This window comes from Bipolaris oryzae (genome assembly GCF_000523455.1).
Source record: "Bipolaris oryzae ATCC 44560 unplaced genomic scaffold scaffold_38, whole genome shotgun sequence".
Lineage (NCBI taxonomy): Eukaryota > Fungi > Ascomycota > Dothideomycetes > Pleosporales > Pleosporaceae > Bipolaris > Bipolaris oryzae.
Genome location: NW_006911314.1, coordinates 61,256 through 85,847, shown reverse-complemented (window position 1 = coordinate 85,847; position 24,592 = coordinate 61,256). Strand labels below are relative to the sequence as shown.

At 51.3% G+C, this 24,592-nt stretch overlaps 10 protein-coding genes across 10 annotated transcripts; 6 read left to right on the top strand and 4 right to left on the bottom strand.

The window, feature by feature from the left end:
* Positions 1-145: 145 nt before the first annotated feature.
* Positions 146-1,362, bottom strand: COCMIDRAFT_3857 (uncharacterized protein; the record flags this gene model as incomplete). Its single annotated transcript, XM_007688108.1, has 2 exons — positions 146-1,145; positions 1,334-1,362. The coding sequence occupies 2 exons, from the start codon at positions 1,360-1,362 to the stop codon at positions 146-148; spliced, it is 1,029 nt and encodes a 342-aa protein (XP_007686298.1).
* Positions 1,363-2,811: 1,449 nt separating this feature from the next.
* COCMIDRAFT_90843 (uncharacterized protein) lies at positions 2,812-4,104 on the top strand (the record flags this gene model as incomplete). The annotated part of the gene is made up of 2 exons (XM_007688165.1): positions 2,812-3,180; positions 3,235-4,104. The coding sequence occupies 2 exons, from the start codon at positions 2,812-2,814 to the stop codon at positions 4,102-4,104; spliced, it is 1,239 nt and encodes a 412-aa protein (XP_007686355.1).
* Positions 4,105-5,955: 1,851 nt separating this feature from the next.
* COCMIDRAFT_91020 (uncharacterized protein) lies at positions 5,956-9,574 on the top strand (the record flags this gene model as incomplete). The annotated part of the gene is made up of 2 exons (XM_007688164.1): positions 5,956-6,137; positions 6,265-9,574. The coding sequence occupies 2 exons, from the start codon at positions 5,956-5,958 to the stop codon at positions 9,572-9,574; spliced, it is 3,492 nt and encodes a 1,163-aa protein (XP_007686354.1).
* An 823-nt stretch (positions 9,575-10,397) lies between these two features.
* On the top strand, positions 10,398-12,593 carry COCMIDRAFT_3854 (uncharacterized protein; the record flags this gene model as incomplete). The annotated part of the gene is made up of 3 exons (XM_007688107.1): positions 10,398-10,817; positions 10,872-11,981; positions 12,036-12,593. The coding sequence occupies 3 exons, from the start codon at positions 10,398-10,400 to the stop codon at positions 12,591-12,593; spliced, it is 2,088 nt and encodes a 695-aa protein (XP_007686297.1).
* A 601-nt stretch (positions 12,594-13,194) lies between these two features.
* On the bottom strand, positions 13,195-14,406 carry COCMIDRAFT_90993 (uncharacterized protein; the record flags this gene model as incomplete). Its single annotated transcript, XM_007688163.1, has 2 exons — positions 13,195-14,254; positions 14,306-14,406. The coding sequence occupies 2 exons, from the start codon at positions 14,404-14,406 to the stop codon at positions 13,195-13,197; spliced, it is 1,161 nt and encodes a 386-aa protein (XP_007686353.1).
* An 851-nt stretch (positions 14,407-15,257) lies between these two features.
* On the bottom strand, positions 15,258-16,999 carry COCMIDRAFT_3852 (uncharacterized protein; the record flags this gene model as incomplete). Its single annotated transcript, XM_007688106.1, has 4 exons — positions 15,258-15,991; positions 16,038-16,424; positions 16,490-16,937; positions 16,994-16,999. The coding sequence occupies 4 exons, from the start codon at positions 16,997-16,999 to the stop codon at positions 15,258-15,260; spliced, it is 1,575 nt and encodes a 524-aa protein (XP_007686296.1).
* Positions 17,000-17,687: 688 nt separating this feature from the next.
* Positions 17,688-17,939, top strand: COCMIDRAFT_35291 (uncharacterized protein; the record flags this gene model as incomplete). Its single annotated transcript, XM_007688134.1, has 1 exon — positions 17,688-17,939. The coding sequence occupies one exon, from the start codon at positions 17,688-17,690 to the stop codon at positions 17,937-17,939; it is 252 nt and encodes an 83-aa protein (XP_007686324.1).
* A 2,144-nt stretch (positions 17,940-20,083) lies between these two features.
* On the top strand, positions 20,084-20,275 carry COCMIDRAFT_90987 (uncharacterized protein; the record flags this gene model as incomplete). Its single annotated transcript, XM_007688162.1, has 1 exon — positions 20,084-20,275. The coding sequence occupies one exon, from the start codon at positions 20,084-20,086 to the stop codon at positions 20,273-20,275; it is 192 nt and encodes a 63-aa protein (XP_007686352.1).
* Positions 20,276-21,653: 1,378 nt separating this feature from the next.
* COCMIDRAFT_90884 (uncharacterized protein) lies at positions 21,654-22,487 on the bottom strand (the record flags this gene model as incomplete). Its single annotated transcript, XM_007688161.1, has 1 exon — positions 21,654-22,487. The coding sequence occupies one exon, from the start codon at positions 22,485-22,487 to the stop codon at positions 21,654-21,656; it is 834 nt and encodes a 277-aa protein (XP_007686351.1).
* A 390-nt stretch (positions 22,488-22,877) lies between these two features.
* On the top strand, positions 22,878-24,571 carry COCMIDRAFT_90941 (uncharacterized protein; the record flags this gene model as incomplete). The annotated part of the gene is made up of 4 exons (XM_007688160.1): positions 22,878-22,901; positions 22,955-23,071; positions 23,129-23,315; positions 23,364-24,571. 4 exons carry the CDS (start codon positions 22,878-22,880, stop codon positions 24,569-24,571), a joined length of 1,536 nt encoding a protein of 511 aa, XP_007686350.1.
* Between the last annotated feature and the right edge of the window lie 21 nt (positions 24,572-24,592).

Genomic DNA, 24,592 nt, shown 5'->3' with positions numbered 1-24,592 from the left:
GGCTAGGGGAAGTAGATAACACGGCTTCTTTGATACAGTCGTGAGGTTTTTCAATTGTAATACCATCATCTAACTTTTTTGCCATCAAAACGCCAGAAATCATGTGTATTTATTCCGCAAATCTTGATCGTCTTAGGGGCCACTGCTAGCGATCTCCCAAATCAAACCCAGATCCCCTTGATCTATTTCTCAGCTCGCCGGGGTCTCGTCCGTATGCCAGAGGGTCGTCCTGAGATGCTTCCTGACGCTGCCAGTTCCATGGCATCCATCCACTGCTTGTCCTCCGGCCCAGGGCAGGTGGTGTGATGGGGTATGGTGGGCGGTCTGATCCAGAGCTCAGCTCGTCACGCTCGATTCTGTCAAACTCTGCTTCGCTCCTGTTGCGGGACAGACTACCGCTGCTCCTGCTGGATTCATAGTGTGTATTTCCGCCCTTCTGTTGGGTGCGAATATTTTCTTGCTCGCGGTCAAACGCCTGTAGGAGGCTTTCGAGGCGCTGGCGTTGCGATGCTACGTAGTTGAGTCGGTCTTCGTTGTTGCGGATCGAGTCTGGCACGAGCTTTGCTGCACCGCGGCTCAGGTCGGAGGCCTGGGCATCCCTTGTTTCGGGAGTGCCAGCGGTATACAGTGCGCTCGCTCCGCTGAGTGCCTGGTTCACGAGACCATATAGGTCATTACTGCCCCTTGCCGCTGGCATCTGAAATCTGCTCATGAGGCTCTGTGCATATGTCTGTCCCGCTGGCGGGGGCGCTTCTGGCTTGCGAGGTGCGAAGCCTAGCAGATTGACCCTGACCCACTCGATGCCCATCTCGATATAGGCCATACCTGCCGATTTTGCACGGTCATGGCTCTGGGTTATGAAGTCATCAATCTCCTTTTCGTGGTGGTATAGGAACGGCTCCAAGTGCTCTTGGTAGATGTAACTTGCACCCTGAGCACCTGGTAGGATTAGGTATAGATGTGCGAAGAAGCGGATCCATGAGTAGAATGGTACCCAGCTCAGGATGAAGTCGAATGTGTTCTCGACGGCTGTGCAGGCAGATAGAACGACAAAGTAGATCAGCCACGGTGCGAGGAGGGCTGGGTCGGATGTGTGGAGGGCTTTGTATGACGCGAAGATGGGAAAGAAGACTGTAGTGACGACACTGGTGAGTTGTTAGTGAAAGAAGTCACACAGTGTGCTGGTTGTCTTTGGAAAGAAAGTCATAAGTTCAAGAGCCTGTATTGAGTAATGGCTCGCATGCTACACACTTCGAGCGGGCAAATTCACGATAAGCCGTGTCCGACTGGGTTTGCTTGAACATTGAAAGGCGGGGGGCGGGGTACAACGTACGTCAAGCCATCGGCGATGAAGCCGAACATGATGGCTAGTCTTCAGATCAATGCAACGAGGGTTGTGGATGTGAGATGAGATACAAAGAGGGCTACAAGCACGAGTAGCGAAAGCTGAGGCTTAGCCCGGGTACGCGGCGGAGGTGCGGAGCAGTCTGAGCGGCCTGGTGATCCACGGGATGCACGTCAGTCGCCGGCCAACAGCGGCGTCGCGCTATCCGCTTTCGGTCCTTTGCGTCTGAACATCACCTGCTGGCCGCATTGTGATCACACTTTGCCACTGCTATCCTCATGAGGCTCTAGGTATACAGGCGGCTGTATTCTTCAACGCGGCTTTGTTCAGCACCTTTTACTACTCTTGGAACGACTTTGCAGAGAAGCGCCGCCACCAACATTTCGATGCAATATCTCCGAAAAGAAGAAACAACACCAATGACATCATCTTCGGTCATAAAGCTCTGGAGAGATACCTCCATCCTCATGCTCTCGAGTCCGAGCTTGCAACGTTTGGAGCAGTAATCATTGGAGGCAAATCACATCCAAAGCGCAACACATCCTACGTCTCCTAGTGACTTACCGCATGCAACCATCCGCAGATCTCTTGGGTTTCTTTTGAGATCAACCAAATACCTCAGCCTTCTCCATTGTGCGAAATTGTCCGTGTAATAAAGCCCACGTTGGACCACGTGGGGGGAAAGCCATACTGCTGACAATGAGACCACTACCAGCGGCATCGGGAGCTGCAAAGGCTTGTTGCCGGCTAATCGCCATGTACGTAGTCATTGGCTCCCTTGGCCAATTATCTGTATTCCTCTGTGCGTAAATCCGGTACTTCTACAACTCCTCCAGCACCCACTTCACCTCACCCAAACGGGCAGGACACACGAGAACCGAAGCCGCCTCCCATGTTGCCATGGCTGCCAAGATCACGCTTATTGCGACCCTGGATCCGATAACAGCTCCCACCCCGCATTTGCAACATTGCTGCTGTTTGACATCATTTGGCTATGCTCTACACAGGCAGAGTTGAGCATTTTATATCCAACTTACAAAGTGATGGATTACGTAAATACGTCCCCATGCCTTCCCGGCTATCTGTACAGCTACAGTAGCCGGGGTCCGTTTACTTGGCCCGAGACTTGACATGGCTGATCATACCCAAAATGCCAGTCAAATCCCCAGTAAGCATGTTGTAGCTGCACCAAGTCTTGGCATGAACGTACATTCACCCAATCTTTGCAAGTCCCGATGCCGGACGACGTATGCCAACTGTTGGGATGCTGCTGCCTCACGTATTCTCCCGCTATAGATCAAGCTACCGAAGTCTCTTTGTTGAAAAAGGAAAAGCTTACTCGCATCAAGGTGCCGAATAGTTTTGTGCGACATGGGGTAATGCACAAGTATAAAACCCAATGAAGTCCCTACAGAATTCTTCCCAGGTTCTCGTCATCGCTAGAACTCATCAGGGCAACCTCTATAATGGCTTTAATAAAATCAATCTTGGCATTACTTGCCTTTCAGCTAGCTAGCGCAGCACCTCAAGCCTCAGTAACCTCATCTGCTATCAGCTCTCCCAGCCCAACTGGACTCGATCCGGCAGTCGCACTCTCTACAGAAGAAGTTGAGAAACTCTATAGTCTCCATGAAGAGCTCGTCAACATTCCATCCATTTCTGGGAACGAAATTGAATGTGCGGATTTTGTATCAAAGTATCTAGCCGACTTGGGCTACTATGTCGATAAAGTGCCAGTCAATGAAACAGGCACATACAATGTTTTCGCCTATCCTCAAGCATTGAAGGACGAGGGAGTATGGCCAGAGGTTCTCGTCACTAGTCATATTGATACTGTACGCGCAGAATTTGAGTATGTAAACCATAAACAACTACTAACTGAAAAACAGGTACCGCCATTCTACCCATTCGAGCGCCGTGAGAGGAATGGCACAACCTACCATTTTGGCCGAGGAACCGTCGACGCAAAAGGACCAGTCGCAACAATGATCATCGCATCCCACAAATTCCTTCAATCCCGCAATGAAACAACCAGCCTGGGCCTGCTATTCGTCGTCAGCGAAGAAAACTCCGGCGCGGGAATGAGAGCATTCGCAAAATACGCATCCAACACCACTTTCCGAGCCGGCATCTTCGGCGAACCAACCGAAGGCAAGCTCGCAAGCGGCCACAAAGGCAGTTTCGGCATCACTCTCAAAGCCATCGGCAAGGCATCTCACTCCGCATACCCGTGGCTCGGTGTAAGCGCCATCAACTACGTTGTCGACGCCATCTCTGCACTGAGGGCTCTGGAACCCGCTCTCCCCAAGAGCGACCTTCTGGGTGTCTCAACCCTCAACACAGGCCTCATCGCCGGCGGTGTCGCAAGCAACGTCGTGCCCCCCAACGCTAACGCAAGCGTGCTAGTCCGCGTTGCGCGCAGCGAAGCCAACGCCGTCGACACTATCAAAGACATGATTTCCGGGCTGTTTGCTCCGCTCGTCAACAGCGCCAAAGAAGTCAATGCCACGTTCGAATATACATATTCTACATTGTCGACAAGAGCGCAGATTCTAGATACCGATATTGAGGGCTTGGAGGTTGCGCCGGTGTTTTATGGGACTGATATTCCGAATTTGCCGCAGGTGGAGAAGAGGTATTTGTATGGCACGGGTACGATTGAGGTGGCGCATACGCCGGATGAGATGTTGAGTCAGGAGGAGTTGGTGCAGGCTGCCGAGGCGTATGGAGCGATTCTGAGGACGATTTTTAAGGAGTAGAGTTGTACAGAGGGAGGGAGTGTGGATTCATGTAGAATGGTGTGGTCTTACTACATGATTGCTATTGAAATCCCAAAGATCCAATACCATCTTCTTTCAACCTCTTTGCCCCTTCCAGTGTCACTTCTGCATAGAAAGCGTCTTTACGATGCTGCTGTCTTGGTGGAGTGAAACTGCAGTCCTCATCCCGCTTCTGCCTAAGAGTGAAAAGACGCAGAAAAAAAAAGTAATTCATCCCCGTGGTGGTATCGCAAACAAAGTTTTTTACATAAGCCCACTTCCACCAGGTATATAAACTGCGATCGCCTCCCTCAATCCATGCCCTTTACCAACACATCACTCTTTATCACTACTCACATTCTTATACTTATTCTTACTCATACACTTACCCATATCCATACACACCTCTCCATCTATCCTTCCATTCATCTATTCTTTTTCATCAATACTTCCATCTTTCATTCCGGCCCTCCCATTCCTAGGTTTTCAGTACCGATGCCTCGCTCGATCACCATGATTGAGCCGACGCATGTCCCTCTCCTTCTTCCTCTCCTAATGCTCCCAATTGTGCCCCCGGCCTACACCTGTCCCCGCCTCACATGGCGCTGGCGACGACCGAAGGGGGTATCGAGGCTGCGGGGGGAGGCGGTTCTTGATAGGGAGTGGAAGGGAAGAGAGGGTTTGGAGGGCGCGGATTGCGCTTTATCTTGCCATTCGGTATGGCATGCCCAGTTGCATGGGTCTTTCACCTTTGTTGCTGGTATTACAAGGTAAGGTTTTTTTCTTGGACACTGGTGATTGTACTTTTACTGACTCAATAGGGTTTCGAGAATTCGAAACCAGAGGGTGTTATGAGACTTGGTGTGCAGGAATGGGGGATATATACAAAGTCACCCATCCCTATCTTCATCGTTTTCAGACCACGACCATCACGCCCAAGAGCTTCGTGCCAGAGCTCGCTGAACTATAATTCCTTACAGTCAATTTCTTTGATACCCGATTGCGGCAGGTTGGGGTGTTGCCTGCCATTCTTTTCTGAGATGATTGATCTGATACGCTACATAGCAAACAGATGAAAAAAAAGTCAAGTAATAATTCCTCACAATGGCAGAGAACGGCAGTGTCAGCGTTACTATGCCAAAACTAGGTGCGACCTTCATCACTGCAGATACCCTGTGGTCATTGTACCTGTAGACTAAAAATACATCTCTTATAAGTAAATTATTTTCTTCTCAATCTTGACTTTGCTTTTCGAAGATAATGCAATAAACGTCATACCACTTGATTATTTTCGCAAACAAGTGACGTTAGTTTACCAACATGACAGTGGAGAGATATTGTCGAAAGAAGTATAAGTCCATGGTAGGCATGTAATACGGATGTCGGCTGGGAGAGTCCCGAAGGAGGGCATCTTGGCACCAATACCGCAACGTCAGATGGTGGGGCGTGTCATTAGAGGTGCATCTCACCCCCCATCTGTGGCTAGGCGCACCCAAGGCCTATCACAATTGTCGATAGCATGTACATACATATACTCACTTATGCTCTGCGTGAGGCTGAAGACAATGTTCTTGCTTGGCAGCGACCTCGTGCTGCGCGCATGCCACGCGAGCAAATGACGTGCCGTGGCCCTGGAGTGAGCGCGTGCGTGACCAGCCCAGGTCGCTAATGTCGAATGCTCTCTCTCCTACGTCCGGTATATCATCCCTTTCCTCTGGCTTCCGCCCACGCGATCCCCGGCTGCATACATAAGAATCCAGGGTCTCGATCAGCAACCACTGCGCTTGTCCTATGACGCGTTTGCGGCTGCTGGCTATTGGTCCTAACAATCTCCGCTGGATCCGCTACTAAATGCTGCTCACGCCTCGCACCTATTCCAACGCACAAACTGCCGACGCCGGCCGTAAACTTCCTGAATCCTCATTCTTCGTGTGCACAAAGTCGCGCAAGGAGCTGCAAGCTGAGGAGAAGCGTGCGTTGAGGATGTTGCTGCTGCACCAAAAGGGGGCTGTCAAAGTAGGCGAGGTTGTGAGGTGAGTTGCTGTATTATGAGCGTAGGCACATGCTCGAGACATGGACATGCATACATGTCGTATGGTTTGGGGCACGCCAAACCGCTCAACGGCCCCTCGTGTTCAACGGTGCTAAGACGCTGGGCAGGTACACACTTACATACACGCCCTCCGAAGACCGAATATTACCCCCGCCTCCTATCCTCCATGTCCGTATACGCAACTCGTCGGCCATTCCTCTGCGCGCCGCATACCTCCATGGGCCCTACACCATCCACGTCTCGGCCTACCCCTCCACCTTCAACCCCAACGTCAAAAACGACGGTGCCAAGATCTACGGCGCCCCCGACTTCGAGCCTAATCTAAAGGCAGGAGGTTACTGGAACACAAAATTAACAGTGCCCGAGCATGCGAGGACTGAGATCCCGGGATATAATGCCGAACCGAAGAGCGTTACTTGGATAATTGAGATTGCATCGCAGATCATCTTCTCAAACTCTGCGTCGGTAAACTACGAATTGCTAGTTGCACGCGACGAGCGATCGCTTGACCTGGGCTTCACCGCTGTAACGGGAAACACACATGGAACGCCGGGAAAAGTCCAGGACCACCAGCAAGGAAGCCAGAAGCATGTTTCAAACCATGCAGGACAGCCCAAGGGCGTCTATTCCAAAGCAGTCAAATTGGTAGTGGACGATACAACTAGTTTGTGGAACAAGCCCGAGTTGCCGGAATGGAAAGACGAGGAACCGGGCAGCGAGGGAAAGCCCATGGATACCGACCATGCAAAGGAGCTGGCTGAGCGGAAAAGAAAGAATATTCACCTAGTCATTGTAACACATGGATTGCATAGCAATCTTGGTGCAGACATGCTGTACCTGAAAGAAAGCATTGATGCGACTGCGAGACAAGCGCGCGAGAGTCGGCGAAAGCGACGCAAGGAGAAAAGGGGAGATGGGACCAAAGCTACAGGCAAGAACACATCGACTGCCCCATTGTCTGGTGGTCAAGATGAGATATCGGATGCGGAAGATGAAGACGAAGAAAACGAGGAAGAAGTAGTTGTACGTGGCTTTGACCGCAACGTTATACGCACCGAACGCGGCATCCAGTATCTGGGGAAGCGACTTGCTAAGTACGTCCTGCGTTTAACGTACCCTGACCAGCCATACCTCCCAATCAAGAAGACCGTGGGACAAAAGCTGTCCAACACGTTTTCGCCCACAAGAGACAAGACAGATGAAGGTATTCCTGCTCATCATGGCAGTAGTGTGCATCACTTGTTTAAAGGTCGGGACAAACGCGCATACCGCTTCACCAGCATCAGCTTCATTGGTCACTCTCTTGGCGGCCTTGTACAGACGTACGCCATTGCATACATCCACAAACACTCTCCCCACTTCTTCGACACAATCAAGCCTGTCAACTTCATTGCGCTGGCATCTCCATTTCTGGGGCTAAGCAATGAGAATCCCACCTACGTCAAGTTTGCACTAGACTTTGGACTAGTCGGCAGAACAGGACAGGATCTCGGTCTAACCTGGAGAGCACCCACTCTAGCAAGGAGTGGCTGGACCGCCATGGGCAATGTGTTCGGAACCCAAGGTCAAGCTTCACAGCAGGAGGACCCTGGTGCTAAACCTCTATTACGAATTCTTCCCACGGGGCCTGCGCACCAGGTTCTGCGGAGATTCCGGAATCGCACCGTATACTCCAACGTCGTCAACGATGGAATCGTGCCACTGCGTACAAGTTGTCTTTTGTTCCTTGACTGGAGAGGGCTGGGCCGGGTACAGAAAGCCCGGAGAGAAAACGGACTCATCGGTACGGTTGCAGTGTGGGGTTATGGCCAACTTACTGGGCAAAACTCTTCGCCCAATCCTTCACGAATTGGCTTCGCTGAAGACGAAAGCTCTGGAGCTGATTCTCCAACATTTCAGGGTGATGATACAGCCGTACCGCTACCAGGTGCTGACACGACCAACCGAGAAGACGAAACGCAGGTATCTACAGTAGAGACTGCGGCGCATCAAGTGATTGAAGGACAAAAGAAGAGCCCGGATGACACAGACCCCAACGAGAACTATTTTCAGCCGCAAAATACGCTGATGCAGTGGTGGAGCTATATCAGGCCCACTGGAAAGCATACATCGCGCGACAAGAAGATGTTCTCGCGTAGTCAGACCATCTACAAGGATGATGAAGAAGAACAATCTCCTACCCAGGCAGAAGACTCGTCGTCATCATCGCGTACAGACCAGCAAAGGAAAAGGCCTCGAGCGACGCGTGGCGACTCCATTGTCGATAACCCCCGAAGCAACATGGCACCACCCAAGACTACGATATTCGAGTCGGCTGGTGATTTGATCAACCCTCCTGTACCTCCACACTCATGGATCAACGATCCAACCACTCGAACACGCACCATCTTCCATGACAGGATTTATCATCCGGAAGATATCCCTCCGCCACCAATCAAGAAGAGGGCCACGCGGAACTTTTCAGGTGACAGCGTTGCCAGTCAAGCATCGACAGCAAGTGTTGATGACAGTGTGATGCGCGTCGAAGAGAAGATTGCCCGCGCTTATCACAAGGATCTCTCATGGCGTAAGGTACTGGTCAGCCTCGAGCCCGACGCCCATAACAATATCATTGTACGCCGTATGTTTGCCAACGCATATGGATGGCCTGTCATCAAACATCTTTGTGATACCCACTTTGCCGACACATACTCGGCTAACACACGCACTGAGCTCGAGCCTGCAGTTGAGCGAGCCGAACCAATGGATAAGCCTATAGACAAGAATGGCGAGCGGGTCAAGGGGCAGCAGAATCAACAGCCACCCGTTGAGCGTTCTGATAGTGAGATGCGCGAGGTAGCTGATGAGCTGGCGCCTCTGCACCCGCTTACTTTGAAGATGCCAAAGAGATCCAACACGACCGACTCTATGCATAGTATCGGGTCTGGTGACTGGGATAGCATCTACTTCAACGAGACTAGCGACGATGAAGACGAATTCGACGATCGTAACGCCGTGCAGCGTTTCTTCCAGCCTAATAGCGCAAAGAGCCCCAGAAGCCCTGGATTTCCACCTAAGACACCTGACGGAAAGGGAACTAGTCAAGCGGACATTGCCGACTTCCTTCGTGGGTCCAATGTTGAAGTTCACAGGGGTCTTGGTGCAAGCCCGAAGAGCAAAACTGCTGCTCCTTTGACCGCTGAGCCGGACTCGATTGAGCCCGGCGAGCCTTCTGCTGCAAATGAAGAAAGACAACAAGCCTCGACCCATTCTGAGGCACCCATCGGCAGGATTAGCGGAGTTGGCTTGAGGAATGCTGCCGATGTTTCTGCGTCCCCAGAGGGTAGTAAAGCGAGTACTGGAGGCAACAGCGTCACTGAGCAGGTTGCCAGACTGAGTAGCCCCAAGGCCGACAAGCAGGATGATGCTAGCTCGTAGTGCAGAGTCCGCGACATCTTGAAGCGAGTAACAGTGTAGAACGAAGAGGTGCAAGAGACGATGACAACATCGCATAGACATTTTCGACATGTATCACAATTCTCCTGGCCATTTGGGTACTCTTCTCAGATTTTTCTCTTGTTTAGATCCTTCCCGCGTTTTCGGTCTTGGATGCATGGGGGTGTTACGTGACGTTAGGTTTGAGATCAGTGCACAGAGGCGGATGGTACACGGACGATAGCATGGGCCGTAGTACCATTTGCGTACCCACAAGATACCCCAGATATCACATAGTTTGTAGACGTATATATTTTTAATCTTATTTCCTGCTTCCATTCATTCACTTTGCCCTTCACTGACGCTCTACTATACTGTGTTCACACTGTGTCCTGGTTGACCCAATGTACTCGAACAATGCATCACCTGCGACGCAGTAGCACATATATGAACATCTCACTCATGAGCCTCAGAGGTTTTGTTCCTCGCTTTCCTCTTTCACAGACAACTCTACTAGCGACGTCACCTTGATGACGCGCCTTCCCAATTCACTCCGTCACTAACGCGTGACAACGAGCTCCGTTTGTTTTCAGTAACTCGAAGATAGCAAACCGAGTTGGACACTCACTTCACCACACGAGCAAAACGCAGCTTTCCGGGATCTATTTCAATTCGTCAACACACTGGTGACTACATATTACCGTTTAGAGAAGGGACAGTAGTCAGTGCGATGCCCACCTCTGACCCTATGAGTCCCTCAAAGCACCGGAGTCCTAGGGCTGGCAATGACCAGAAACAACGCCGCCGCGTCGTACGTCGATCAAATATGTCACGCTCGAATACAACTCCTGATCTTGGTGTCATGTCGCCCGCTTCGATGTACAGTGGATGTGTTATCACAGCAGTGCCGGATAAAGCAGGGCTCGTAAACATCTCATCATCTTCAGAGTCGTTCCCTTCGGTGACCAAGAGTACATCTTTCGGCCACTCGCCTACGGCCTCGACTAGAAGCGGATCAAGCACGACGATAGTGGAAAGTAAGAAGAAGCAAGGCTTGTTTGGTTGCAAGGCAAAGGACAATGACCGCCCGAAAAGTTCGCATAGGTCCCCCCTTCAACTATCACCTCTGCCTCCGCTTACTCCAGTGAAAGCCGCGCAATTCCTGGGCGTCGAAGGTGGCGCTGTTAGGACTCGAAGCGGGTCGCTGGGTAGTCGAGCTCAGTATGATGAATTTGACGGTCTACTGGTACGCTCGATTCCGAAAAACAAAGACGTTTTGACTCGTCTAACCGATCCCCAGGACTCTGCGAGCGAAAAGACCGATTCCACAGAGGAGGATGTTGTCTCAGGACCAACAAAACCGAAGTGCCTCTGGGCAGCTGGTAACAGGAAAGCACAGCGCATGTTAGGCATAGCCCCATCGCGTGAATATAGCATCAAGCATGGAGCTGAGCCAGAGCGCGGTGCCACCGAGACGCCAGCGATTCATTCAAAGAAGGGAAATCGGGTTGATTACAACAGTGAGCCTGATGTCCATAGCCGCGCTCTTGCAAAGCCTCGAAAACGTCGTACGCGCAAGAAGGCCCCAAAATCACTCGATCGGATGACGCCTATCACGGAAATGTCTTGTGACGAGTTGCGTTCTTCGTATCACGACTCTGAACACAATCCCGAGTTAGAACTCATATCAGAGTATGAACGCGATCCTTCATACAGTGGTGGGCTACCACCACAGCCACCTACCCCATTACCGTTCACGGCTAATACCAGCTATGAGTTGGAGGAAGGAGATGTCTCGCCAGTGGATGTCGGCTCAAGGAAACATGCTGGTGCTGGAGCGAAAGAATATGCAAAACATTCCGATCGCGAAGTTGGCTTCAGCAAATCTAAGCAAGAGTCGCCAGCTGTCGTTCACCTGCGTGGTCCTCTACAGTCTTTTGAGGACCGCCTTCTCGATGTGACTGAAGCTAATCTTGCGATACAGAGGATGAGGAATGATACCAATGATGCTGCGAGGTTCCACCTGGAAGCCAAAGGCTGTTGTTTGAGTGCTTCCCACAAAGCCATGAAGAAGGAATTTGTGGCGTTAAGGCCGGATGCGCTGGTCGAGGAATCTGACAACGACGTAGAGTCTGAAAGCGATGACAGCAAAAAGTTGGTTTCTATTCGTGGCAGCATTGATTTGGAAGAAGAGCCAATCGTTGATTTGGCCGAATTGATGCCTTGCACACATATCACCGCAAGTGCGAGGAAGCTTGTGGATGTTCCACCCAAGAAGCCAAAGCCAACCACTCCGTCCAAATGCGAGGTTATACCGAACCTACTAAGCGGAGTAAAGTCGCCTTTGAAGTCGACTTACATCTTCCAGCACGACGAGAAAGCCAGCCCGTTCAAGGAACTCATTTGCAACGTAAGCGTACGTACATCCATACTACCTCTCCCAACCCAATCTAACACCATGCAGCCTTACCCCACACGTAGCTATCCTCCAGCTAAACCCCCAAGACAGATCCGTAAAACAAAGAAGAGCAACAATCTCTGCAACGAATCCCGCATCCTGGTCGAAAACTGGATCTCTACAAACGATCCCATCAAACAACGCCCCTTGTCCGACCGCCTCGACATCGACGTTTTGTCCGACCAGCAAATCCCGCCTGCTCCCTTCCCCAAAGACAACAACAACAGTATCTCCACTACTACCTCCACTCCTCCACCCCCTAGGATATCATCAAAACAACACCTCTGCCTCCGCAACGGCCACATTCTCCACCCCATCAACCTCCGCTCCATTCCCGACGAAGCCGCCATCAACGTGCTCGACGTCCGACCTTACATCCGCACGCACTCTGGACGCAAGATCCACATTCACATCCTGGTATTTTGTGATCGCTGTGGTGAGGATGTGCGCGAGGAGCTGTGGGAGTGCAAACTCAAGGTTTGTCGCTTGGTCGTGTGTAAGGGGTGTGCAGAGGATTTGGAGGCCGAGTGGAAGAAGAGGGTTATTGGGGAGTGGGAGAATTGAGGATGGGAAAGTTGGGAAGATGGGGTTTTAGGGGGATAAGTGGAAAAAGTGGGTTAGGAGGTTAGGGTTATGGAGATGGAGAAAGTGGATTAGTGGGACATTCTGGGTACGAGTGTAATGAGTAAATATGAATGAAGGTATTGTAGATGAAAGTGTGGTTGGTGTAAATATATATGGTGTATGTGAATTCCGTGTCGTCGTTATGAACTTTGAACTGACATTGCAGTGATTTGTCTCACACCTTTTTCTATGCAAGGAAGTTTGATAAGAGAGACGAAATTATTAGTTACTCAATAACCGAAGAGCTGATTATCACAGATCTATCAACTCCAAATTCACTATGCAGTGCCTATTACACCTTTCCGTATTACTTACCCCAGTACGCCATGATGATTACCTCGAAAAAAAAACGCCAGAACTTATCTCCCGCAAGTCAACCGAATCTCCATCCCTTTCAAACACCCCAAGAAACCCATCAAAAGCCACATCGCAGCTTTCATACCTTGGAAGATTCCCAGACTACCATACTGAAACGACCCCACCCCACCCCCCATTTTCCTTCCTTCAATAAATCACGCTATGCAGACGCAAGCCCGCAATATTACCCTCTCAAGCCCCCCTCCAAGCCCCCCTCAACCCCGCGCCCCTGCATCCCGGAGATGAACTCACTCCTCAACTCCCTCTCCTCATCAAACAACCTATCCCAGCCCGGCCCATCTCTCAGAATACTCTGGCCATACAGGCGGGGATGCGGATGCGCCCAGTGGGCAATCAGGAACTGCAAGACGTAGACGCGTAAATCGGAGCGGGCTGGGAATTGGGACCACACGTACTTTGCGATGGAGGGGGTGAGGGGGAAGTGGCGGCCGAGGGACCAGCGGATGCGGCCGAGGGTGTAGTGAGTGAAGGAGGGGGAGCTGAGGGTTTGGGAGAGGTGGTAAGCGTAGAAGCTTGGGGGGACGGGGTAGTGATACGCGGGTTGGAGGGTCAGGGGGAGGGAGGTGGGGGCGTCGATTGGAAGTGTTCCGCGTGCTGTGGGTGCGGGTGCAGGTTTCAAGCCTGGATAGATGTGCTTGGTGGTGGATTTGGGGTGCGCTGTGGGTGGTATGCTGAGAGCGCTGGAGGAGGAAGAGACTTCGTTGGGTGTACACGCGGTTTGATGTTTGTTGGTAGCAATGGAGGGCTGGCTAGGCTTTGGGTGATGGGCCATCGAGACTACATTCAATGGGGCTGGCGCAGGTGCGTACTGCTGACCCATTCCCTGAGCAGTGTTGAGGTCGGCTGAGGCGGGATACGCGTCCTTGTATATATAGTGGAGGAAGAGACAAAAGATGGTGGGATCGACCTCAGGGAGTCGGATGACCCAGTCTGGTTTCTTCACTTTCTCTTCTACCTCTTCCTCGTCGTTGTCTAACTCGATCTTGATCGCCGTCTTGGTCTCTTCGGGTTCCGCCGTACTTTCGGCTGAATTGCCTTGACGGGTAGTCTCTGATAGCTTTCGTTTCTTGTTGGTACTAGTCGAGGACAAGACAGTTAGACGCAACTGAGAAACTTGCTGGTGGAAGTAGTTCGAATAGTGACACAGGAGTGCAACGGGAAGGATGAAGCTTCGGCGGTTTTGATGTTCTCCAACTACGACTCGTATAACGTTCCCTTCAATCCTTACAGTTGTTAGTGACGTACGCCGAAGTCTACCAACTGAGATAGCTTACATTTTAACAAACATATCCGGTTGTTTTGCACCAACTGCTTGCGGAAGCGGGGGTTGAGCTGCGGTTGGCGGTAGTTGAGCTGGTGGTGCCTGTTCGATCATTGTCGTTGGCAGGACTGGTAACGCTTTGGAATTTGGGAAACTGATAGTCGGTTGAGCAGGCAGAAAGAGCTTATGGAGTTTGTTGAAGCAGAAGTTAGTGGATGTAGATGATAGAGGCCTTATTTTTATCTCATCAGTACGGCGTTCACCTGGTAAAACAAACGGTCGAGGCGACGGGTGCGAGAGACACTTTCACCTCGTTTCGAAGTGAGTGAGTGACATGTAGGCAGAAGTAAAAGCTTGAAGCTTTCACGCACACATGCTGAAAGTAAAGAAAGCTGTATGATCGGGACCTGTCTCAGTAAAGTAGGAAACTTCCGCACCCTCATCTAACTGTAGCATCTTGAGGTGATTGCAGGCTCGGTACATGCTCATGTCGAAGACGGACGATATATTTATGGCAGATCAATCAGGAGCTTCGATTAATCACTTACGAAATACTGAAACGTTTGCATCACATGTAAGAAGTCGGATCAAGTTTGAGAAAGGTTCGCGTCGTAGTGAAAATTGAAGATGTATGTATTAATCGCACTCTACCAAGAAGGCATGGGGTGAATGCCAAGGCATTATGCATGTTTGCGTGGGCACCACAACAATAGATACATACGCAGATGGTAGCCTATTTGTCACATGACAAAGCATAATTCTAGAAAACGATGAACATCTCAATCGTTGTAAATGAATCACTTCAAAGTTCAAGGCACATGGTTTAGCAGAGAACATGGTGTATTAGACGCTCACTATGAGCAAACTACTTCAGTAGAAAGTATGGGTATGGTAAGTCAATCCTAACAAAGAGGCAGTCATGAGATCTGCTAATCTCATAGTGGCCAAGAGAGACAACCGCCAAACTAGACTTTCGCCTCGACGTTGACATCCTCAACGTGGCCGTGGTGACCAAACTTGAGTTTTCCGTCCTCAATATCACGGGCAACGCGGTCAAGACGCGACTCAACCTTTCCAGCCTTCCAAGCAGGCAGACCAGAATCAAAGACATCGTCCATCTCCTCGAGTGTCTTGCCCTTTGTCTCTGGTGCGGTCAAGAACATGTGAATGAACGCAACGGCGTTGAAAGTACCGAAGATCATGTACATCTTCCAGTTGATGGACCAAAGAAGGGGTGGAACAGCAAAAGCGAGAGCACAGTTCCAAGTCCAGTTTGTAGCGGTGGCGAGACTGACGGCTTTGGCGCGGACCTTGGCGGGGAAGATCTCAGATGGGTAAGTCCAGGAGACGGGTCCCCAAGTGGTGGCAAATGTAGCGACAAAGAGGTATGAGCATGCTACAATGGCCTTGGAAACGTCGCTGCGCTCACGAGGTACTACCCATGAGATATCCTTGTCGGATTTGTCGGGATTGGGATTGCCGTAAGAGGCCTGAAGAGCGCCCGTGGTGAAGAGCCAAACAGCCATTCCAAAGGATCCGCAGAGCAATGCTGGGCGACGACCGAACTTGTCTAGGTATAGGATAGCCGGGAGAGTCATGACAACATTGATGATGTACTGAATAGATGCAGTGAGGAGCTCATCGGCGATTCCAGCTCCGCGCATAATGAACACAATGTAGTACATCATGATGTTCATACCTGAAACAGTCAGTAACGGTGTTATGAGTTTAAGGGATTTCCATACCGCAGAGCTGCGACCACATCTGAATGGACATGCCGAGTATGACGCGCTTGAGAATGCGAGGCTTGACAAGAGCAGCGAAACTAGTTTCAGCAACCTCACGCTCAAAAGCAAGAGCCTCCTCAATCTCCTTGTATTCAGCAAGAACCTTGGGGTGGTTGACATCGCCACCACCGTGGAGGTTGGCGAGAACTTGGAGGGCCTCCTCCCAGCGGTCTTTTGAAGCTAGCCAACGTGGAGATCGAGGGAAGAAGAAGAAGCCGATGAAGAGGATCGCACCAGGAACAGCCTGGATACCCCATGGGATTCGGAAGGCAGCAGTGGCTTGGTTTGGGTTGTCAACACCTCCATCTACGAAGGAACTTCCGTACTGGATAAAGTACTGGATCACTGCAAGTATGTCAGCGTGAGGAGAACCAGCAAAACCACGATATCAATCTAAACAAGGCACTTACATATACCCCAGGTAATAGTCCATTGCTGTAGTGAAACCACGCGGCCACGAATCTGCTTTGGCGCGATCTCTGCTTGGTAGACGGGAACCATGGCGGAGCAGATACCAATGGCATATCCGCCAACTGCTCGACCAACACAGAGGAGAGCGACACCGTTAGACGCCGCCTGGAAGATTGCTCCAACAATCCAGATGAGGGCGCCAATCTGGATAGCGACGCGACGCGAGAGCCGATCGGCGATGAAGGAAGAGGAGAGAGCTCCCAAGAGCGAGCCCGCAGGCATAGCAGCGGTTATACCACCTTGGCGAGTCCCACTGGGGTTGCCAAAGTAGCGCTTGTACGCTGGAGTGCCAAGCGCGCCCGACATGGACGAGATATCAAAGCCAAACAGGATACCGCCAAGGGCTGCAAATCCTGTTGTTGCATAAACGTTGTAAATCTGGGGGAACTGTAGTACTATAATCAGTAATCTTATCAAGGCGTAACCAGATGTTGAAAGCTTACCTTCATCTTGCCAAGTGATTGTGACCAGGCTAGAAAGACAAGTCGGTGGAACGGGTGGAGAGAAAGGTGTACAGAGTGAGATGGCTACAATTTTATATAAGAGGAGGTGTGCATAGTGCGCGTGATCTCGCTGGAATACAGTCCGTGTGGGTGGCCAGTTGGATTTTGTCTTTCACTCCTGCTGTAAACTAGGCAGTTCCCATGCTGTGGCGTTTGTCTAAATTGGCAACCCCGCTAATAGGCGTTGGACTGGGGTACATGTGATCCTACAGGAAAGCGGGAATATTTCCTGGGGTAGTACAGGTGAAGGTCGCAGCCCCATGTCATTATGATGAAACCCTCCAATGGATGGACTTGAGTGCGACGCATGTACCTAGCACATATGCAAACCTACAGTTTCTCAAGTTCGTGGAGTCGTACCGACAGAGCATCGAGCAGTGGAGCATGTATGCCACGATATATACCGGTTCTTATGTGGGGTCGAAACCAAGGGACATCGCACTGATGCATATCAGTCGATGATCAGGAGCTCTTGGTATTCGACCCGCTACTGCAAAACTGGCAACTCAGGAAACCAGCCTTGCTCAGATCGCAAGCAAGCTCTCCAGTGACTATGGCTGCCAATAGCAACAATTGATCGACACAAATGTCCTGGTTTGGGATCTCCGACTTGGCACAGGCGCGGCATTACATGATGTCTCGCGAGCAGGATTCAGTGAAGATGAGCGCCAGTCTGGTTGCGCAGCACCATGCAGCTAAGGTGACCACCAAAGCAAGTAGTGGGACACCTGAGGTACGTTCTATGTCCAATAAAACTCTTTCCTTTAAATCTGTGGGTCGTACGCATGTTGTGGGATATGCAAGCGAAGCATTTGAGGAAGACCAGACGTTGCATTCGGGAGAGGAGACGACGTGCGCCAAGCACACAATGGTGCCAGCAAACTGACACCCAAGCTCTCGGCTGCCTTTGTCCCGCTCATCAACAACCCGTCGAATAGGTGCATGATGGCTGAGGCATCACTCAAATACGGGGGAGTGGAGCGCTTGGGTAGCTATTTCCAGCAATCCTACCGGCGCGTTGGATTCTCTCGCATTGCTGATTGGTGGTTGAATGGCTGGCCCGCACGCGCGGCACTTCTGTTCCGAGTACAGAGTTGGATGCAGTCAAGGGTCATGGTTTAAAGGAATCAACTGCCTGTTATGTGGGGATGTGAAGGTCTCTGGGTTGGATCGCGTGGCCCAGGGCGGGGTTTGGTCCGGCCTGCCAAGTCTACCACAGTGCCGGTGTCACTGCAGTATGTACCATGTACGGGTGTGCCTGTTTTGAAACCATTCATTTGTATAGGCAACATCTCATTCCCTGTTCCAGACGTGGTCTCTTCCTCCCAAAACCCAATTAGAAAATCATCGAAGCGAATACTAAAATACGGAACCGATTCAGGGAGGATGTACTTAGAACATCCGATTCCATATCGCGACATGCAACCCACAAATGATTTGTATCAAACACCTCACGACATATCGACTGAAGTGGGATTGCTATAAGCTGCACACATTGTCCTACATGGTAGCTATACCGATGTTATGCTGTAGCAAATTCAACTCACCGTGTCTTGGACGAGTCATGACGGACTACCCTACCTGAACGTGCTCTCCGGCTGAGCAGAACACACTTTGGGGAAATGACATGGCGACTGAGCACTAGTTGCTCTCACCTGACAGAACTTAACGATATACTGGAAGGACGACAGAATGGCTTAAGTATGTAAGCCGGTGCTGATCAGTTGGCAACAAGCTATGTGTATCCAGTGCTTTTTTTATCCAATCTGATACGGCTCCCAGTAGATGCAGATAAGGATCAACCTATCAATTCAGCATACCGTTAATAGGCATTCACATTCGCTGTATTAAGGTTTGCTTTTCTCCGACAAGATGCAATGCACCTGCATTCGCGAAATCGAATCATTCAACGGCCCTGGATTGCAATATCATTCTCGGCCGCGTACCTGCATATCGGATGCGAGCAATGTCCAACCTCTGTCCTCGGCTCTTTGCGCTTCCGTTTTTATTTCCAAGCTTGGAAATTCCGTAATAGTGGATATTTCTGTCCATGCTCATCTCTCAACAACTAGCATGTTTACCTCTCAGCAGCCGAACACCAACTTCTGGTCTCTCATTGGCTGCAACCGACCTATACACAGACCAATGATAGGGAATTGCCCACCACCTTCCAATTGCATCACGCAGCACCGTCTAGCACACTTCTAGCCTCTCCAAAGTCTGACATGCCGCTGGAATGGGATGGCCTCGTGTCGCACTGCATCTCATGATTCTTGTACCTTTCCCAGTCGGGATCTACTATCAAGTCCGCGACACATAGTCGCGATGCTCCTGCATAAGGTCGCGCGCACCAACCTGCTGATGCCGACAGCTGCCTGGGCCCATGACATGGTGATCTGTCCCCTGAAATGCTTATGAAGAATGTGCCGCGGACTGCATCCCACGTCTCGGGAACAGTATAAGTATCGTACCACGCTGTCGTAACCGAGCAGCAACACAGTCAGCTGCGGCTTCTGGATAAAATATGAGCATACTGCGACAGCTCATTCAGTGCGGACTACAGCCTACACTCCTCATAACCATCACTACAACGGCGTATCGCTAAATCCTCGAAATCTACATATCTCAAAAAAATCTAGTTGGTCGGTGACTAGCAGAGACGAGACATCGGAACTGTATTACGCACTTCCAGGATCGACCGTGGAGGAGGACATCAGCTGGAAGCGGTCACCGGATTCCGTAAGCCGAACTCAAAATTCGATCACCGTATACAAGTCAGGCGTCTGCTTCAGTGGCTGGGAATTTTGAATATCATACACACATAACTCACTCATGGAACCACTACGATCGTACTTTTCAGATCTTCTCTCACCTTGTTGGATCAAAACTCGACCTCAAATCACAACGGAACGCAACGCCAGTTCAGCTGGACTCTAGCTAAAACAACAGGAAACGATTTCCATTCTCAACGATTCTTATATACACCTAGCCGCAGCATAGGCTAGAAATATCCGAAACCACGGTATCGATATGCCGCACCACATTACAAACTGCGTCTTTGCGCGCACGAGCCTGACAACCTGTGACGTCTTTGTGCGGGCCTTGGCTCACATGAGCCCAAGGGCGGAACTATCACCCGAAGAATTCATCGAAGCAGCAAGTCCATGGTTTCTGGATACCGAAACAGTGTGGAGTAGGGTGTTTCTCACAAGCACAGGATGAGAAGGGAGAATATTTCCCTGATAGCGGGGAGAAAAAAAAGAAATTTATTGTAGACACCTTGGCTCAAGTCCGGCAACTCCCTGCAAAGGTGGACGGAAAACATCCCATCGATCCTCCGTGATTCGCGGACCTAATTTACAAGGCTCTATCTAACGCAACACTTAATACAACGTCTTACTCACAGCATACACATCCAACCCCCAACAACCCTCCCACCACCTCCGCACACAACAAACCCCTCATACGTCATCCACCGCGTCTCTCTCCCCTCTTCAGCCCCAAATCCTGCTTCCCATACCTAGCACGAAACCGCACTTTCCGCCGCATTCTCACAATACTACTATCATACGCGTCCTTTGCACTACCAAACGGACGCTTCCGATATCGTCGCCAGTGTTCGATCATTGAGCGTGAAAGCCAGGATGGATGCATAGCCCAGGCTGGTGAAGCGGAGGAGGAAGTAGGGTTAGTGGAGGGGATCATGAATGAAGAGCGCGGTGAATAAACCATGTGGATGAGAGGGAGGTCACGGGACACGCATCTCAGATCCGAATGGTTGGGAACCAGGGCTATTCTCTCCGGTGTGGCGAGAAGCGGGCTAGTAGGAGAGCTATCCCGAGACCCCAATATAAGCACGAATGTGAAAAGATGGAGAAACGGCATTATTGTATGTCATTAGCTACGTAGAATCAAGAGAGAACGAGAAATAAGATAAAACCCCCCGCATAGAGTCAGTCCTCTAGTTCGCTTATTGCCCCATTCCAAGACTCTTTTTTTGGGGGGGCATGCAAGATGAGGTAGGAGCAGAGTTATGCCGATATGTCTACTTATATGCTTTCTAGATCTTAGCATGAAACCGCTAGTTCTAGCGGCGCTTTAACCCACGGTACCTTGGGGAGAAGATGCATGTAGGTGCGGGTAGACTATACCATTTATGACTGTAGCGAGGGGCGTAAGGCGCGTGGTGCATAAATCTAGTGAAGAAAAAAAGGGATGGATGGGGAAGGGGACAGAGACACAAGATACGGCACAGAGTAAATGTTTTGGTGTTCAACCAGGTACTACTGTAAGGGCAATAGTATGATTGAATAATGCATGATTGGAATACTATTCTATGGCATGTTTATTAATTGTTCGATAAAAAAAGAGAAGTGAAAGGCAAAGCCAATGATCGGGGAGCGAGGATGAAAGAAGTACAAGAAGAAACCCTTCGGAGCCGTGGTGTCGCTCGGGTATGACCAACACCCCCAACGCCAAAAAGATAATACCTCCATCTACAAAGCATGTCGTAACCTGTCTGTCTGCATCTGTTACGCTAGATATGTGTCCCTACGATCTGCTTGCGCTACCAGGCTGGTGTATTAGAAGAGAGGGGTGTTTAAGCAGGAGAGGCGATTGCGCCGTCACCTAGGACCCTCGCCACCATGATATAGAGCATCATTGTGCCAAGGATGATCCTCCATTTATTGCGGCTCAACCAACTCTGGCCTGCATCTCGTGCTATTTGCGCAGCGTCCTGGACAACTGTTGCGCTGGTACCGGGTCGCCGTCTCAGGCCCGAGACGTCCGGTGAGCAAGGTGGGTGTTGTGCGGGTGAAGGAGCGGGCCGGGGTAGACCCGTGGCGGGATCAATGCGCTTTTCCTTCATCCACCTAAGGTTCTCCTCATCAACGTCGGGCCATTCGTGTCGGAACTTTGCACCGCCGTCGCCTGCCCTGATGTTGCCGTTTTGACCGCCGGCCGCGTTGCCCGAGCCGATCGCCTTTGTACCACCACCTGTACTGTTCCACCACCTCGTGCGCTGTGCAAAGAGTTTACGCTCGGCGTCGGATGCGCGGACACTACCCGTCGTCATCTCCTCGCTCGTCATGAAACTCAGCAGGCCAGTGAGAATGGTGCTGACCTCCCAGGCGGGATTGAAGCTCTTAGGGTGAAAGTCGGATATACTCAGGCACAATCGGCTGCTGGGCTGAAAGCGGCCAGAGGGTGTGTGCATGCGAATAGCGGGCGGGGCGAAGGGATAATCTGGCGGGAAGTTGAGGGTGCCCCAGTACTGGCCACCCTCGTACGGCGTGTCTGGCGGGCCGGTGATGATGTAGTGCCACTCGAGGATGTTCCGGTCCGAGGGATGTGCGGTAATGTAGGGCGGCGGGGATTTTGAAATGGTGGCATATTCTCTGGTGAGGCGCTTGGTGGCTGCCGGTGTCGCCATGGTGGGTGGGTGTGGTATGTGAAGGGTGGGTTGGCTGGGGTTGTCGACGTGGTCCTATCTAAGGAATCGACACTGACGTGCTGTTTGTATGATGGCGACAAAGCAAGAGCGGTTGGCAGGATGCGCCTGCTGTAAAGCCGGGAGCGCAAACAAGCCGTAGTCTGAACAAAGAGAAGAAGAAGAAGAAAGCACAGGCGGCGAGAAAGAGGTAATAGGGATCAAATATGAGAATGAGAGAGAAAGAAAGAGACCGAGTCTGGGGTTCGGGGTCAAACCGTGGTCGGGAAGCAGGCGGCACGTGCGCTCCGACACAGCCCGCAGCGGGCGATGCAGACTTCAAGGTTTCCGAACGTCTGCCAAGCATCACGCATCCAGACAACACACAGCCCAATGGCTTCGCCGCACGAAGACGATGTACGCAGTCTAGACACCTGTATATAGCTACTGGCGGCTAATTGACTGTCCAGGTCTTCGAAAGGCTCAAGAACGGGACGGACCTGAAGGAGCAGCAGCGACAGCAGGATGAGATCAACGCGCGATTGCAAGCTCAACAACAGCGGGCGCAGCAGCGACTGGGCGAATTGGTATGCATCATAGAAAGGGAGGGATAGTAGTCAATGGCATTGCTGATTCTATCCCAGGTTGAAGACAACACCTCGCTGCCAGTGACAATCTCGTCCGTCCGCGTGCTCCATGCCAATCGCACACGGAGAAGTTTCCTCGAGCGGGTGGTTGAGCCACTGCTGAGCGCAAACCGCACCGAGCCATACACGTTGGAAGAAGCGCTCAAGGAGGTGGGTGAGGCTACCGACAAGCTCAATCGTTTTGGTACGACCCCCACCAACTACTTGCTTTCACATGTCTGACACCCACCAGGCATCTTCAAGTCACCAATCTCAGTCTACCTCGACCGCCCCAGCCAGACCATTGCCACATCCTCGCCTACCGACGTCGATGTCTACATCTCGGCCATTGAGCGCGGCAACTACACCATCAAGACAGGAACAGAGGCCGGCGCTTCAGAGGCAGACGCCTATGTCCACGCCGAACTCCGCAATCTGTTTGGAGGAGCAGAGACGCTCAACGCACACGGATCCCTGGGTACACGGACGCGCTCAGCCTACTCTCTCGCTTTTGATACGCCCATCCTCGCCAACCCCGATCTCAAGTTTCAGTTGAACGGTTTCGCAAGTTCGACACTTAAAAGCTGGGCGAGCCATGAAGAGGTTCTCAAGGGTGGAAACTCGAAGCTGCTATGGAGAATGAAGAATGGAGCTACGCATGAAATTGGTTACTCAGCCATTTGGCGGCAGATCACCAGCCTGGCAGAGAACGCTTCGCCTTCTATCCGCGCCGATGCAGGCGATTCCTTCAAGTCAAGCATTACACACACCTGGCTTCAGGACAAGCGTGACTACCCTCTTCTTCCAAACAGGGGTTACATGATGAAGAGTGTATCTGAACTCGCAGGTTTTGGTCCCCTGAAAGGTGACACTGCTTTTTGGAAGTCCGAGGTCGAGTCACAAGTCGCACTTCCCTTTGGCAACACTGGCATTACTCTTACCGCTGGTCTACGAGGAGGTCTTCTCTACCCTATGAAGCTCGCTGGTGAAAACCAGTATCAGGCTTCCCGCATCAACGACCGCTTCCAGCTTGGTGGCCCCAACAATGTCCGCGGGTTCCGCCTTGCAGGACTTGGTCCCCGTGATGGACCTGATTCGCTGGGCGGTGACATCTATGCAGCTGGTGGCGCATCACTGCTCCTTCCCATCCCACGCGTCGGCAAGGAGACTCCCCTCCGCCTGCAAGCCTTCATCAACGGCGGCCGCCTTCTTGCACTCAAGAACCCCAACTCCAAAAAGGAAGATGGATCCTTTGGCAGCTCAAGCGACGTCTACGGCGCTATCCGAAAATCCTTCTCAACCCTCACTGCCGAGATGCCGAGTGCAGCAGCAGGTTTCGGACTCGTGTACGCACATCCAGTTGCGAGATTCGAAATCAACTTTTCCCTCCCCCTAGTCATGAGGGCCAAGGAAGAGAGCAGGAAGGGCTTGAGCTTCGGAGTAGGAATCGAATTCTTGTAGCCAATCTATATATAGAGAAGA